General features: G+C 36.6%; 1 protein-coding gene and 1 long non-coding RNA gene across 2 annotated transcripts; both read left to right on the top strand.

The window, feature by feature from the left end:
• Positions 1-1,585: 1,585 nt before the first annotated feature.
• LOC106156056 (forkhead box protein A2) lies at positions 1,586-3,977 on the top strand. The gene has a single exon (XM_013531152.2). It carries the CDS (start codon positions 1,842-1,844, stop codon positions 3,042-3,044), a length of 1,203 nt encoding a protein of 400 aa, XP_013386606.1. The 5' UTR covers positions 1,586-1,841; the 3' UTR covers positions 3,045-3,977.
• A 2,383-nt stretch (positions 3,978-6,360) lies between these two features.
• Positions 6,361-14,792, top strand: LOC106156057 (uncharacterized). Its single transcript, XR_001237666.2, has 3 exons — positions 6,361-6,729; positions 7,244-7,367; positions 14,266-14,792. It is a non-coding gene; the product is annotated as an uncharacterized LOC106156057 (long non-coding RNA).
• The last annotated feature ends 2,124 nt before the right edge of the window (positions 14,793-16,916 follow it).

Raw genomic sequence — 16,916 nt, 5'->3', positions numbered from 1 at the left:
GAACAATGATTCCAGCTTTTAAAGTGCCACTGAACAAATAGCCCCAACACCGTTATTGAGAGGACCCTGTTGCTCCAAATTAGTTGACCTTAATTTATTGTCCTTCGTACAGGTGGCCACAGGTGATGTTTTGTCATCTGTGGCGAGAAACCCGTGAAACTTATTAAGAGGCGTATTACTGTCAGTTTGGCTGCCACGGACACCTGTATCGTCAGGTAGGTCATTGTGAAAGGCCGCTACACTAAGTGGACAATTTGTTCCTTTTGCATTTCTGAATTTTAACTAGCTGTTATTAGTCACGATTTGGATGTCAACCAGTGAAGCTGTTTCCGAAGTCCACGTGTCACCTCTCCCCCAACACAAGAGGAGGTCTGCTTTGCCCCTCCCTTTCTACTGTATCCCGTAATAAGATCATAATGCACGAAATTAGCACAATAATCATGAAAATTTGGCCCTAAAATTAGAGGTGAATGGCATGTATAATTTTGGCATTACTATATAATATGCAACATCAAGATATTTCACAGAGCATAATTTTGGATTAAAATTATGCTGAGTTTTTTTTATATCTAAATTTATTTATTCAATGTTGAATCCAAAAATTTTACTCTAAAGTATCTAGATAATCATAAATAAAACTAAATCACTTCTTTAAATAAAGGTGTTTTATCAAGAAAACCGACGATGGGTCCCTGGCTGCTCTCGTTCAGATATCATAATGATTTCTCCATTGAAAATTAAGCTCTGTTTACAGGAGTATACAGGTATTATGTTCCCATAGAGAAGACTACAAAACGCAAATAGCAGGGAAACACTTGAAAAACAAATCTTCCACTTCCTACAGTACTGTCTTGCAATAAGAATTCAATTTTGCTTGACAAATATGATTTTCGAGGAGCGAGTGTCACAAAGAACCTAGATTTTTCAGTGCTACTCGACATCGGCAGGTGGCATGCAACTATCCGTAACTATAGAACCCAAATATATATAGGAGTGTCATTCACTTTGCGGCAACAACCCCAAACAAGGCATGGGTAAAAAAATCTAAATCCCGTCTCCACAATACGCATGGCTTCATCCCAAGCAAGGTAGAACATTTATAAAACTCAATACGTGAAGTCGTGGATTGACCTCACTGAAGAGAGCAGCCCTTCGATTTTTGCCTGGGGACAGTTATGCCTTATTTTTATATCTTTACAAATTGCTCTGTACATCGCGCCACGGTCACATTGATATTGACGTCAGGAACCCGCCTGGGCGCTTACTCATGACACATCTATTGGAAATGCGCATAAATTTTTATGTTACCTATCGTCCTGCTTTTGATTTTTTACGACTTGATCGTCTCATGATTCAATAAAAATACTACTATTTTACTTTGATAACAAATTTGTGGACAAAACTTACACTTCAGCTTGATGGTTATACTACAAAACCGTCCGATCTTGATGATGGCGGCCAATTAGTATGCACAAGGGGCGGGGCGAAGCGGCTTAATTTACCTGCGCGCAGTTTCTGTTTGGACGCGTGTTATAGAAGGGGGCGGAGTCAGGATATCTTACAAGCCATAGGTATATTTACCCAGGGTCAACCACTCTACACTGTATTTGCTCCACGCAAGCTATCAAACTGTGTCAGCACAGGGTGCTACTAGGACTACTTTCTTATCTCAACTCATGCTTGGATTGGGACAGAACCGAGAAAACCCATACAAGACCAGCTGAAGGGACCATCTGTGATCCTAACTTTGACGGCGGTGACTTGCAGTACACGGCGCAGTAAAGCGAAAGAGGTAAATTCCCTCCAGTTGAAAAACCGCGACTGCAGCAGTTCCTTAAGTCATGAATCTTGCGAAATCCCCCTACGACACCGTGAGTACAAGTGGGTACTCCATGTCTTCTATGCCAGGGATGAACACAGCCTATGGGGGCATGACAAGCATGGGTTATCCCCAGCAGACTATGCAGACCATGCAGACCATGGGCTCCATGGGCGGTATGCCAGGTACAGGTATGGGCGCAATGGGCATGGGCCATATGGGCATGACTGGTATGAACATGGCCAACATGGGATCCATGGGAGGCATGAATAGCATGGGTATGGGTACCATGGCGGGACATATGAACGGAATGAGTCCCTCTATGTCTCCCGTTGGCCTGGACCATCAAGCGCTTAACAGAGCCCGTGAAAAGACTTACAGACGTAGTTATACACACGCCAAGCCGCCTTACTCCTACATCTCCCTCATCACAATGGCGATCCAACAGAGCCCCAGCAAAATGTGTACCCTCAGTGAAATATATCAATTTATCATGGACTTGTTTCCGTTCTATCGTCAGAATCAGCAAAGATGGCAGAATTCAATCCGCCATAGCTTATCCTTCAATGACTGTTTTGTTAAGGTACCGCGCACGCCCGACAAGCCAGGGAAGGGCTCATACTGGACCCTCCATCCAGATTCTGGAAACATGTTTGAAAATGGCTGCTATTTGAGAAGACAGAAAAGATTCAAGGACCCGAAAAAAGAGTCACTACGTACGGCGGCAAAACATGGTATGGGATCCCCCGATTCCAAAATGGACTCCCACGACGATAGCGGCGACGAACAACCCCCTCCACTCGGACCGCAGCAGACGACGCAGCAGCCCCCGCAACAAACGCCGAACAACACAGGGGAAAACAACACAGAACTGCCCCCAAAGGCTGAACCGATTCCTCCTTCCCATTCTCCGAACCACCAGGTTGTTCAACAGTCACACACGGACATGAGACCCGCAGCGACGTACATGGACGCTCAGAGTATGATGCAAATGCATCCCGGTCAGATGAACGGGCCACATTTCAATCACCCTTTTTCAATAAGTAACATTATGTCAGCTGAAAATAAAATGGACATGAAAATGTATGAAAGCATGCAGCATGCATATTATGGACAAATGCCGTCGGCGGTGAATATTGCTAAAGAAGCCAACCCTAACATGACTACAGACGGTGATTATTACAAATACGGTCCTCCCCAGTCCTCCGTCACAACAAGTTTATGAACAGAACAAAAACTGCACTAAAATGATATACCAAAGAGTTTTTATTCAAGGGTAGAACCGCAACAAAACCTAACTCTTCTTTCGACTGCCATCTGTCCTTGGATTAGTCCCGAGGATCACAGCAGATTGCATTTATATTATCAGAAAAAGATACTAAGAGTTTACGGTGAGTTTTTTTATGTACCTCACCAAATAACTTTATAACATAAATGCATTTACCGAATTGCCAATTGTAAGGAACATTAACTTCTGACAGCGGATGTTGTTCAAATTTGATGAGCGGACTCGCGCTGTCTTTCCAAATCAAAATGGAGAGGTGCGTATTCCTGTATTCTTTGTGCCATTCTTTATTTTCTCATGAACCGTTCATCATTTACAAGACAATCAAAGCAACATTGTTAGCGAACTTGTTTCCATTTAAAAAATATTGTCAATACTTATTATATTTTGTCATGGGGCGGTTTTTTTATTTTTTAATATTTAGTATCAATGCGAAATGAGTATATATTATTATTAATATATAACATAAACCATGGTGCCATTTAAAGCAGATGATCAAACCTAGAACACCACCATTATTGCATTATTGTGTATGTATATCTCCTTTTCCTGAAAACAGAGTAGAGCGTAATTTATCAACTTCTTATTTCAAATGAAGTTTTAAGTATTTTGTCTATTTGTTTTGTAGTAGAGACGGTACACAAGAGTGTATAGGAAGTGATTGATTTAGATTAGGGGAATACTGGTGTAAATATTTAAATATTTTATCAGAAAAAAAATGTTTTCCATAGGGAAATAGAGGAGAAACTGATTGCTAATTCTGTCTTATATCAACATAACATGTGATTTTAATATGAGCAAATGTAGATGTAAAATATTTGAGCAAATCTATTTTGCTGAACAGGTAAATAGTAATAAATCCACAACCCTTTATCAGAAATTGTTTGTTTGTTAGGTTGTACAATCGTTGGGTAATGTTGACACTGACTGTTTACACAATTCTTAATGTGGACGACAGTGGAGGCGGGCAGAGAAGGGTTTAAAATATATTCAATGGAGGCGGGAAAATTATTAAATGAATTCTATTGAGTTGCATAAAAAACAGAGCAGCAAAGAGAAAAGAAAATAGAAAATTGTTTTGAATGGAGATCAGCTGCAAAAAAAAAATATATATATATATATATATATATATATATATATATATATAAGGGATTAATTTTGTAATTTTCAAATCTCGGACATTTACAATATATGTATACCAAATATTCAAAAAGAAGACGTATAATTTGGATCACTGCAGCTTTTCACCTTATTGCTTTAAGACTTTATGATGAACAAACTCCTTCAACAAGTTGGCAACATATTTTAGAGAAAGAGCTGATACGAGTTTGGGAAAATGAACTTCCGTGCAGTGTTTACCTTTTTTTCACTTTTTGGTTGCATGAGTGAATAATTTGCTAATAGTCTTTGTCAGTTTAACTCGAATTCTTTTTGAATCATTTCTATCTACAGTTCAAGCACACATACGAAATAATTTAAAGTGAGTTAACTCCACGTCCACAGTTTTAATAAAGTGTTTTATTAAGGTAAGATTTCATAAACAAACCTCACCCTTACCAAATGTCCTGGTAAAATCCAATTGATAGCCCTACATTCAAAAATGTTTGTTGAGGTATGATATTATGAAAATATGATGAGAAATGTAATCTCCTGACCGTCATGTGCTTATAGTTCTTTTGAAGCTACAATAAAACTCAATTATAACGCCCCTATAATACTCATGTGACTTCAAATGAACGTTGTGTTCATGTCTTTCTTTTCCACAGAAAGTGAAGAATACGCAATTTCGAAAATATATATTTCACTCAGACAGTTAGCGACATATTTAGTGAACTTCAAGGGAAATATTCTTCATAAATGCAGGACAGCCATTCCCACAGTGTGTGTCATATCTCCTGCCATACAAGTAAGGACTTTATCTTCCTAGCCTCCGCGCTGTTGATGCCGTCACTATCAGTCGCGGATGCGTTGCTAGGTTCACCGGGCTTTTACCTTTGACGCGTGCGATAAGACTATGATAAATTCCTCGACCTGCTAGCGCGCCTTGGGTAACAGCCCTTCTCGCTATCGAATCCAGCTTATTTTGAGCCGACTCAATAGGGCCAACAAAACCTGACTCAGTTTCCTGCAAAAAGGAAGGCGATTAATGAAATTCCTGATTTGGGACCCTTACTGCTATCAAGGCTTATATTAATCACGCATAATACTAATCAAGACTTGGAAGCCCGAACATCTGCAAAGCGACGCACGTTTCAGTCTGAAACACAACCTTCGTTTTACCTTTAATGACAGGTTTTTCTTTTCTTATGATGCTAAATATAGTGTCAAGTGATACATACTATTTTCGATTTTTACTTTTGGTTTTTCTTCTAAACAGGATAATATCGCAAGATTCAAAAAGAACTTCAAAATGACAGACAATGTCCTACCCGAAGCCACAGCGGATTAAAAATAATTATTCGAGGTTCATTTTCCCTTTTCAATTTGCAACAATGCTCCCCTGATGTGAAACCATTGAATAATTAATTTGAAACCCATGATAACAATAAGAAACGAGTTAATTTATTCTCGCCCTCAGATGCCCTTTTTTATGCGAAGGCTTCCTGATTTACATTCGAGTAATTTTTTTCCAATCTACTTTCATTTTTATTTGCAACTATTTGAATTGATGATTTTTTGTGTAAGCACAAGGAAGTAAAAAACCTAATGCATGCAAAAGTTTAGAACTGAGAATGAATGAGAAAATTGCAAGACTGCAAAATTACAACCGGCCCAAAGTCTGAATAAGATATTAATGAAATCTACACGACACCTTAGATTTTTATATGCAGCCTTAACATTTTATTTTCATATAATTTGATATCATAAGCGGGCATGGATATGTATATCAGAAAAAAAATATGCCTATATCTTATAACTACTAGCACGATAAGACGCGCAAATTGTTGATTCAACATATCTATTTTCAGCTCTATTTTCTATCTTATTTGGTTTCATTATCGAAGAGTTATCATATAATAGACGCGAGTTGTTTAATGAAATGATAAATGCGTCCACTTATATTCTTCCTAAAAATTAAGTTAAATCTCATTCGCTGATGATTTAAGTGAGTTTAACAAAAAAAGTTAATAAAATATATAAAAATAATTTAAAAGCAATTATAAATGATAAATATATATTACAATTACTTGACAAGATGTTTAACTTTTTTTACCTTTACATCATTATCGTCGCAATTATTTGCCTTTTTTTGTACAAGCCTAAAATATAATTTCCCTTTTCTATCTACATGTGTGTATATGGATACAGACAACTATGTATATTTGTATATATATTCCACGGTTCCCATAGAGGATTCTATGTAGAGATGTTCTCATGCCCTTTTGGTATTGACAAATGAGATAACTATAATCTCAGTCGCACAAACACACATTATCTTAACAGAATAAGGTGACACAGAACTTCAAGTTACTCCGGAACCATTTAAGTGACTAGGTAGGGCTTGTGTAAGTCCTTTTCTTCCTGGCCAACATGTTGAAGTAGGCCGCGATATTTTTTCATTACTTCGTAATTTTGATAAAAACTTTTTTCTGTGAAACCATACGAGATAAGAATAACACGGAATGTGAGTCATAATTTTGTTTTACTGGGACACATTTTTGTGAGAAAAAAACACTGTTTTTGTATAAAAAGCCCGTCTGTCGAAATTACAATTGCGAACTGAAAATATGTGTAATGTAACCGTTGCCTCAGATTACTAGTATGCAGATCGCTTAGTCTATAAAACATAATGCAAATAGAAAACAAACTTGAACTCTGCGATGTTAGATAAATGTTTTGAACTGCTATGTCATTTGTTGTAATTGCTTGGCACACCATTGCATATTCATTTATCCCACTTGTGGTGTGTGTATAGACACAAAGAAGTAAACATTTTCATACCAATTTGTGTGAAGTTAGGTCATATCAGAAAGTTACAAGATAGGAACAGTACACATTATAAAACGTTTGTTTCGATTCTTGTACTGTGTGAGTTAGATAAGGAAAAGTGATCTTTACGCTTGTCCAAATTTACACAGTTGAAGGGGTTTTAGACACAGCTCAAATACGGTGATCAGCCTGTGTATATATTCTTCCAGATTATCTTCATATTTCTCAAAATTTTATCGGGTAATGTACAAATCGCATTGCTCTGAAGAGTGAAGATCTACGAGAGGGAGACAAAAACTGAAAAGGACCCAGTTTAACAGCTTTTTAGGGAAGGTAAGAAAAACACGCGTGATTATTCAGACGTTTTAGGTGCGTGTCAGTTTATGAATATGGCGGCGAAAAATTTTCCCGCCACATTTTTACCGTCTGTCGGACTAGAGGACCCAGTCAGTTGCAGGTGCGATAGTAAGGGCAGAGGCCATAACGTATCTTATCACTTGCCACCACAGATTTAATATATAAAGCGATATATTTATGACAATCAAACATCCAGTCAACAGCTAAGTGCTGGATTTTCCGATAGTCGCAAATGCCATATTTATGACATTTACAGCTGTCAACTCCGCAAAGTCTTTAAAGATAAAGCAAATACGCTGCCAGAAACGTGTGCTTTACGAACTGGATATGATCAAATTAGAACCAGGCGCTGACATAAGATTGTGTATTATCAACTGACGTGAAAATTGTTTCGCAACGATTCTTTTTTCTTTCTTTCCACTTCGCCTTGTTAATTTTGTTTTCCTCTTATTCCTCCTTTCCGTTAATTGCTGCCTCACGGCCGAATATTAATATTTTTGAATCGAAAAAAAAATCTTAGACACGAGCAACCCAGACACTCGTGTTGCTTAAGTAATCTCCAAGGCCCACCTGTGTGAGTCAGCAAAACACTTCTTTTTCGAGACAAGTGTGCAACCGCGCACACCACCCACATTCTTGGAGAGATTATAAAGGGCAGGATCTATCAAAATACAATGCTGCTAAAATAAATCCCATTTTATGCCGATTGGGTGGTAATTAAAGCCGACCTCAGGAAGACAATGCCAGCGGTTTATCCCACACACCTAAACCATTAAGACCGTGTTAATTTAATCGCGGATCGAGTGTAGAACGTTAAGCGGGCTACCTGCAATAGGGCCTAATCCCCTCACACGGACCACCACCTTGGAAGAGCGGGATAAACCTTCCCCGGTCCAGGCCAGAGTTCATTTGCTTTTCTGGCCATTTACCTGGGACAAGGCTGAGAGGCGGGAAATGAGAAAATGAGAAAAACGAGATGAAAGATAGAGTTAAAATAAATGCCAAAGCGTCTGCATACATCATTAAAAAAATCCAAGATTAAATAGTAGTGACTAATACTGAATATAAAAACAATCACTAGAGAAATTGTAGGAGTATAATTATTGCGAATTAAATTTTACATTTAATAGATGTATATAGCAGACAATAATGATAAAAAATAAACAGTCCAAATTAGATACTATTTCTACGAATTAAACGTTGATAAAAGAGGACCAAATGATATGCAAAATATTCTACAATCATGCAGGTAAGAACTTTGTTAGCCACGTCAAACAATCGGCTTTTTCACACAGTCCATCTCAGGTAGACCTTGACGCTAAAGATAATTACTTTGGACAGATGTTTGATAGAATTTCTCCTCTAGCTTCATCAATTCTCGTTTAAGTAGATGATATATAGGTTGATAAGCGTTGTATTATTCACATTTCCACGTTTAAGAATTTCCAAGCAACCCCATGTTAATGTTGAGTATTGATTGCTGTGAGATGGAGAGAATCGATATATCGTATCTTCTGCCGTTCAATTCGCATCATGGTTCAACATGATATTAAAAGTACGCCATTATCAGCTTATGTTATTAAATAGAAGACCACTTAGAAATGCGAACTGTCGTAAATTTTAAACACAGTCACGGGGTGTTTGAAATCGATGAGCATGTCAAGAAATCGAAAAGTTTAGACTAGCCAGATTTATTACTATTTATTTTTTTTTTGCTGAAATTTAAAGATTATCAAATTGTTTAATTTTTATAGTTAAAAAATTTAAAAACATAACAGTTTTAAGCTAATAGGTTGTCTGAAATTAAATGCCGCTAGTGAAATAAGTCGCGAAATAATTCCATGATCGCGAAGTTGATATCTAAGCATAAGAACTGCGTCTTTAAAGCATGTGTTTATATAACATGAAACCAAACTTTTAGCTTTGTTGTGCGAATACTTGGCCTAATTATGAACGCCTATCAAACTCAATGCAAGTTAACAAGTGAACACATACGGTGGGCGGGAGAAGATAACTCTAATTAATATCTTCCACAAAGCGTTAATTAAGTCGGGTAGTATTTGAAGGCGTATTCAGCAAACATTACCCGGCGGTTTATCAACAAACGTGCATGATTTACCTGGGTTTCCAAATAAAATCGGGTCAAGATCCTGAATTTGGGTAAACAGAAAAGGGTAAGCACTTCATATTTTGCAACCAATTAATTTTTCTTTATTAATCTACAGCTGGTTAAGATCGTGGCAATTTCTTAATTATCCTTGAAATACTTAAGCGAGCTGCTGGAAACCTGAGTATTTCTTCCGCTAAGTTTGCACAAGCACTGCGACGATTCTTAAATTAAGGACAGGTTTTTCTATTAACTGGAAGGTGCATTATGTCACACTTTCCATATCTTTTCTTTTCAAGTATAAGGATGTGGAAAATAAATGGTGTAATATTTTCCCAAATCACGGCCTGTGTTGCCTTTGTTCAATGAAGTGTCTTGGCAGTGTGCATATTCCCATTATTAATTTCGATTGTATTTGTCCTTTCTTTCACATCAATGATGTTTCAATTGAACACCTGTATTTAGCGGGCATTTTGGTTAGGTCAGTAGTCATGAATAAAGCAATAGATATTACTTTATATTGTATCTAAAGTCGCTGTACACCTTTATTATGGTCTAATCAATATCTCGAACAGGAGGGTAAATATTCAAAGTTTGACATGTTTTATTTTGCTTTGACTAGGTAGGTCAACAAGAGGAAGTCCAAATAAAAAACCCTTCCATTACTCGTCCAGACACAATGTTAGGTTTGTTTAAGGTCTCAACATACTAAACAATCTCAGCCAGCAAAGAGCGGCTATTAGTGTGACCATGGAATGGCGCGCCGGGTCCTAGACCGTGTAATTTTCCAGGTTTAATTCGCATTTGGGGGAGACAGTTCTCTATTCTTCTCTAAAGACACCTGCTTCATACCCAGGGGAAGGGTCCCGACCCTGGCTCAATGTCCATAGCTGGCTCCGGAAAGGCGGGAAACGGGGCGCGACCTTGTACGTCATGACGCAGGTAAGCTCCCGAGGTTCGGGACAGCAATATTTACCCGGTATACCGAAGGCTCCTATACTTGGATCAATGGAATAAGATCTCTCTCTGACCTTACGGCAGTTGAAAATTTATCAAATTTTTTTTTTTAATTTCATGAACTGGTATCGTTGCTTATCGCGCCTTTACCTAGGGCAGAAATGTTGAAGAGCAAAGTATGGATGAGAGAAATTTTACGTCTCTGCCAAGTTTGTTATGTTTGGGGAAAAAAAGGAAAAATTGGAAAGCCTCGGTTGTCTATAATGTCTATAATGGCAATTCCTAATTGATAAACCTACTTTACCACAAGGGCATAAAGACCTCTGCTTTATCTAAGGTTTATTTCATGCTTTTTTTTTTTTTTGGGGGGGGGGGGGTTGTTTTGTGTCCCTTTTTTTGTATGTACATTAAAAAGGGAGGGTTACACAATTTAATATAAAATGTCAGAAAAAGGTGAGAATTTAAATCCATTTACCATCGATATTCTACTTAGAACATAATTGTCAAAAATATGCATTAGGTTTTTAAATGCTTATTTAAGAATCATGACGGAAATTGGTCGTGCTCAAAACCGTCCTTCAGTTGAATTTACGGATAGTATGCCACATTTCACAATTCTCTTTGTGGTAAGTGGTATTTTCATCAGTAACCTCACTGCAATCAAGGTGAACGATCCCCGAGATGCCAGTGCCCCGAGAATGTCTCCGAATCAAAAAAAGGTTCATTGATCTAAGATTGAATAAGTTTGGAATCAAAATTAAATGAATGTGCTTTTAGCTTCACTAGCGCCACTATTACAAAGTTTCCTCTCTGTAGATTTCCACAAACCAAGCGCAATTGTTTAATGGTAATTGATTTTCTTTTCGCATTTTCCGCTAAAAACTTTCTTGATATGAATGCGGTATATTCTTGACAGATCTACGCATTGTTTCTATTCACTTTCGACATCCTCGCCACACAGCGAAAGCAGGTCTTTGGGGACGAACTCACAGCAGTGAAATCCGTACGTTCTATTCATCGTTTCATGTCTTAATTTTCTGATCCTTTTAACGTTTTGTCGATAGACTAATATGAAACATCCCAATAACAAGATATCGGTCTGTTCTGTTCCAAGATTAAAGCTGATAATCTAATAAGAATGGCTGTAATTTTATAATAGCTACCCGACTCTGATACCATAATCAAATAAAACAATTAATGCTGCCCCTTGAAATGAGTCCAGGAGAGATTGAATTTGCAGCGAGATTGTCTCATCTCGAGTTTCGGAATGATCATTTTCGAAAATATAAAGACGGATCTATTCATCCCCATCTAGGACGACGTCTTTTTTTTTTTCTTTTTTATCGCCGTAGCTCTGCTTAATCTAGTTCACAAAATTAGCGTCTTAGTATCTCACCAATATGGTTTCCTTATCAGCACGTTTCCGCACAAACAAGGATAATTAAGCAATAAATTTTTAGATTTGTGCTTGTCGTGGTGTTCATAAACTACAAATTACCTGCCTAGGTGCTTTTCTGCGTTCTGCTGGCGCGAAATTAACTTCTCGTTTGCACCTCACCGAAGAAGCGGACGTGCAAATACAATCCATCATTTTTCCCATATATTGTTCTTTTCATTTGCCGTCGTTATATATCAATTCAGATGAGTTTGCTTATTAATATAGCAGTCAAACTTTCTCATTTCCTGGCATATGCCTTGTTTCAATAATGTGGGAGATGAAGATTTATTTGTTTTTTGCACGTGAAAAATGTGATTTTTTTGCGAAGGTCGTTATCCCTGCTGCGTATTTGATTTGCCTGACACGAAATTATATTGAGAAAAAATAGGGATAAAAGAAGGACAAATAATTGCAACAAATATTCGAATTTGTACTAATAAGATATGCTGATATTCATGTGAAGCGACCTTAGCTTTATAATATTCGTAGTTTCAAGCGAAATACATTCTGTTGGTGTCTAGCAAGAGAGTGAATCAGAATATGAAAAGGACGGTAAAAAAACGGATGCACAAAACCTTTTTCAAATAGTCAAATTTATCTATTATTAAACATAAATGCCGTCAACCGAAAACTAAAGGTGATTCTTGTTTGGCAAAAGTAACAAAATCGTCGCTAATTTTGTTACAAACGCAGATCAAACATGGTCTTTTCCTTGTCTTTGAACGGTCAAGCGCACGAACTCTCAAACCATCATAGGATAATGAAAGGCTGGTATTTGCTGACTGCACGGCCGATTAGGTTGCTCGGTGGCCTGCATCGACCACAACATATAGGGGCTGAATGCAGGACGCGCCCTTCAGCTCTTTAATCAAATATTTTTAGACTGACCCCTTACTAGATTACACAAGCTTTTTGACTTTAATCACTTGAATGCGTTTCCATAAAACCACTGCTTTTAATCCAACCGTTTATCTTGGTGTCAACTGCTTAAATGATTGATCGCCAGCTCAAAACTAACAATATATATGGTAGTATTTAACGATATTCTTTTATCTTTGATTTTCCTCGGATTAATATTTGTCCTCGTGCGGCGGTGAATCGCTCGTAAATCATAACGCATTGATAAAGCTGCCACAATTGAACGATGTTGCTAACATATTTATAAAATTTGTTTAGACATTTCATTCACGCTATTTACTTGCTACAAATTCACAAACACTCAGTGTAAATATGCATATTCATCGAACATATTTGAAATTTTCATTTTAGCTATTGACATGAGATATGGCCGTATTTGATCTCATGTCCTCATGCAAATAGGTGGGTAAATGTTTTCAGTAATTTTAAAGATTGACTTGAACTATCGGCACACACTTTGATAGGTAGCTCACACACATTAACTCATTCACCGAGGCGAGGCGGTATCTACGCTCAGATAAGCCCAGTCAATCACTTCAGTAATGACTGAAAAGGATTGCCACGCCGACGTGACATGGAAAGAAAATGGCGGACAAGCCAGAAAACAGTTGTGAGCGATTTTAATATTTTGGCTGGAAATTAATCATCAGTATTTAATGTATGACAAGTGACTTTATTTTCTGATATGAAAATGTGTCAATTAACCACATGCCGCCTGTTCTTTAAGGCGTCCTGATAATAATATAAACTTTATCAAAATAGATAAAAAACAGACTAGAATTGTAAATATGAAGAATAGAATAAATGATGACTATTGCAGTGCATGAAGTATCTAATAGAATGCAAATGCAAATACGAGTAATGATAAAAAATATAGTAAATAAATAGATTTAAAATATTTCATTATAATACAGTTAAAAAAGACGAATTGACCAGAGAAAATAGAGTCTAATTAAGGCTTTCATAAACAATCACGTGAAACTGGAATAATTTTCAAAACATCATTTATTAAATATGAAAATATATGCTTCTTTTATACATAGACCCATGGTGCTTGTAATAATCTTCTATTATTATTATTATTATTATTATTATTATTATTATTATTATTATTATTATTATTATTTTTATTATAAGCACGCCCATAAGAAAAATATGAAGCTTCCGAAAAATCGGGAAGGCTTAAATTATGGTATTTTTGTGAATATTTTATATTATCGTGAATATTTTATATTACATATTACATAGAAATACACTAAATATTAAATAGAAATACACAATATGAAGAAATAGCCATTGAAGAAATGAAGATCTACGCATCTTATAACGTCACGTAATTGATTTCAATGTGTTTTCACTTTATATACTTCTTAGATTTGATAGTTAAATTTATGATAATTTTATTCTGGAAACAGGAGAAGACTGTTTATTAAATTTCATAATTTCCTTTCCAGGGTTTCGTTGGACGTTAATAATGAAAACTTCCGGATCAGGGATCTTGTCAAGTTGTGGAATATAGACTTGTTCTTATGACAATTAAAAAGAAAAAGGAAAACATCTGTAAATGACAGTGAGTGCTAAATGAAGACCTTTTCAGACGAAAATTTTGGGTAACTGACTGTGAAATGAGTATAAAAATCATATTAAATGATATTTTATCATTATTAAATAATATTTTATGATATTACACAGTAGTACAGTATTATGCGAGATCAACTTTTGACACAATATATCTATGGGGATAAATATGACATTATACTGGTGTCATTGTGCTAGTGGATACAATTTTTATGATAAGTTTGCTATATTGACACACATTCATCTCTCAGAATTTTTGATAAGGAAACTGAGAATAAAGTGCAAATACGGCACTCATGGTGAAACACATCTTTTTTGCCGGGTCAGTGTAGTGCGATACTGGTGACTGATAAAAACCCTACAACGCGTGTAATTTTCAATTAATCTCGATAACAAGTTAATATCAAAAAATCTTTACAGATTAAATCAAGGCAATCTAAAAATCAATTACTTTCCCACTGAGACTGGGGCCGCCTGTAGCAAGCTGATGAAGCGGAACAAGACATCTGGGAGGCGAACGAAGAGTTCAACTCAATTTTGCCTCTCAATGCTGGTAGTATTCAATGTATAAAAGCAATGTAGCCCTACCGCGCAATTGTATAATTAATATGGACAAAAGATATTATTTCGCTTCATATGGGCATATTGCAGTAATTTTGGTAATGGAAATTTGGGGAGAAAATGGCTTGAATGCGTAACGTTAACCTAAGTTGATACCGTCTTTGCATTGGTAGTGTATTCGCCAGTATGTATAATGCAGTTTACGAATTCTTGCTTCAGTCCGTGAATCTCCAAACTAGGGAAATTTCTTCAGGGGAAATTCTGGTTGGTTTGTTAGTTGATAGGTAAGGCAAAGCTAAGACTGAAATGGTATCCGGAGGCATAGGAGTATTATATTTTCACGAAACTTCCCTTTATTATCTCTTCACCAATTAAAAAAATAGTTTTCTTGTATTTGTCAATTTGTCGGGCAAAAATACGTTCAGCATTTTTTATTAAAGGTGGCATGAATCCAGACTTAGTGTACATGTCAAGGATGTCGGTTTTGACACATTTCTAATGTTAAGCTAAATTACCCCGTTTGTGTATTCAAGAATTCAGATTAATTTCCTCCGGAAGGGTTCCTGACGCAAACAGGCGTCCACATCTCCCCACGGCAGCAAAGGTGAAAATAAAAGCCACCGTTCTGCAGCATTGTCACGTCCCGGCCGGCTCATGTTTCTGTCCCCTCCCAGCCTTTCTCCAAACAAAACTTTATTTACAGCAAGTTATGACAACACTATTAATTAAATGCCCTCTGTTTTGTTATTATCACAAAGGGGATGAAAGCCCTACACCATTGGACTCTATCCGTGGCTCATTCTGCCACACCGTTACAATGAGGATTTTCCAAACGGCATATTTGCAGTGAAAACGGAGTGAAAATGACCTTTTCGTTGTTGGTCAACACAATTCTTCAGGTGTGGTGAACAGCATGAAAGGACCCGGAAACCGTCTTCAGAAAGACAGTAGCAAGGGGTTTTCTGAACAATGTAGCATGATAACATGTGCCAGACGGGGTTAACGGTTGACATGTTGGTGAGGTGAGAGGAGAAATAAAAACAAGCTTTTAATTTTGAATGGACTTTTAAGACAGTTACAGTTACGCTGAGAGCTTTCTCATGCAACAGGCATGCCGTAAGTGGGGCACAATAGAAAAAAAAAACGAATCTGATTCCAGAATAATACTCACGGGCTTGTTACACGAAAATAAGAATAAAAACAGAGCATCCGATTTTGATCGCCGTTAACTGGCAACGCAGTGATAACAGGGGCTTTTTCCTGTATTTCTAATGAGGGGGGCGGTAGGAATATAAACAAGGGATCAAATTTAAATATATCATTTATTCTTATTACAGTGCCAGTAATAAATGGTTGACATGTAAAATAAGGTTAGGGTAGAAATATAAAAACAAGGAGTCCGATTAAATTGTATTGATCATTATCCTTGCAGTAATGACGATTTACTTTTCGTGTCACGCTTGACATGTTCGTGGGGTGAGGACGAGAAATAAAAGCAAAGGTTTTAGGTTAAATTTATTTTTCATTATTATTACATTGACAGCAAAAATATTTTCACGTAACATTACCAATACGTTGAGGTGAATGAAATAAATATAAACATTTAGCCTGTTGTCATAGTCCCCATTTTGCAGTCGCAGCGATAAAACCTCAATGTTGTTCATAAAATAATGGAACTATTAATTATGAATTTTTCTAAGCAAAATAGTGTGCTATACTTCCTCTTAGAATATTTGCACGATATCCCTAGTGGTGATATTTTGCCTGAATTAATATGAGAATTCTTAGGGAATTTTCTTTATTCGAAAGAAGTCACCAAATAAATTGGCCAAAAATAATGTATCGAATTTTTGTTTATATTTAAATAAATAAAATATAAACTATAATTACGAATTATAGTTTATATGTTATTTAAACTATAATTACGAATTCGACTATATTCTTGATAAAGAGTCTCTGAACAAAA

Source organism: Lingula anatina, chromosome 2 (assembly GCF_051362555.1).
Source record: "Lingula anatina isolate TDL-2025a chromosome 2, LinAna3.0, whole genome shotgun sequence".
Lineage (NCBI taxonomy): Eukaryota > Metazoa > Brachiopoda > Lingulata > Lingulida > Lingulidae > Lingula > Lingula anatina.
This window is presented reverse-complemented; position numbering and strand designations above follow the sequence as displayed.

What these genes read in the sequence shown, in the direction of transcription:
- LOC106156056 (XM_013531152.2), top strand. Translation starts at nt 1,842, where the DNA reads ATGAATCTTGCGAAATCCCCCTACGACACCGTGAGTACAAGTGGGTAC.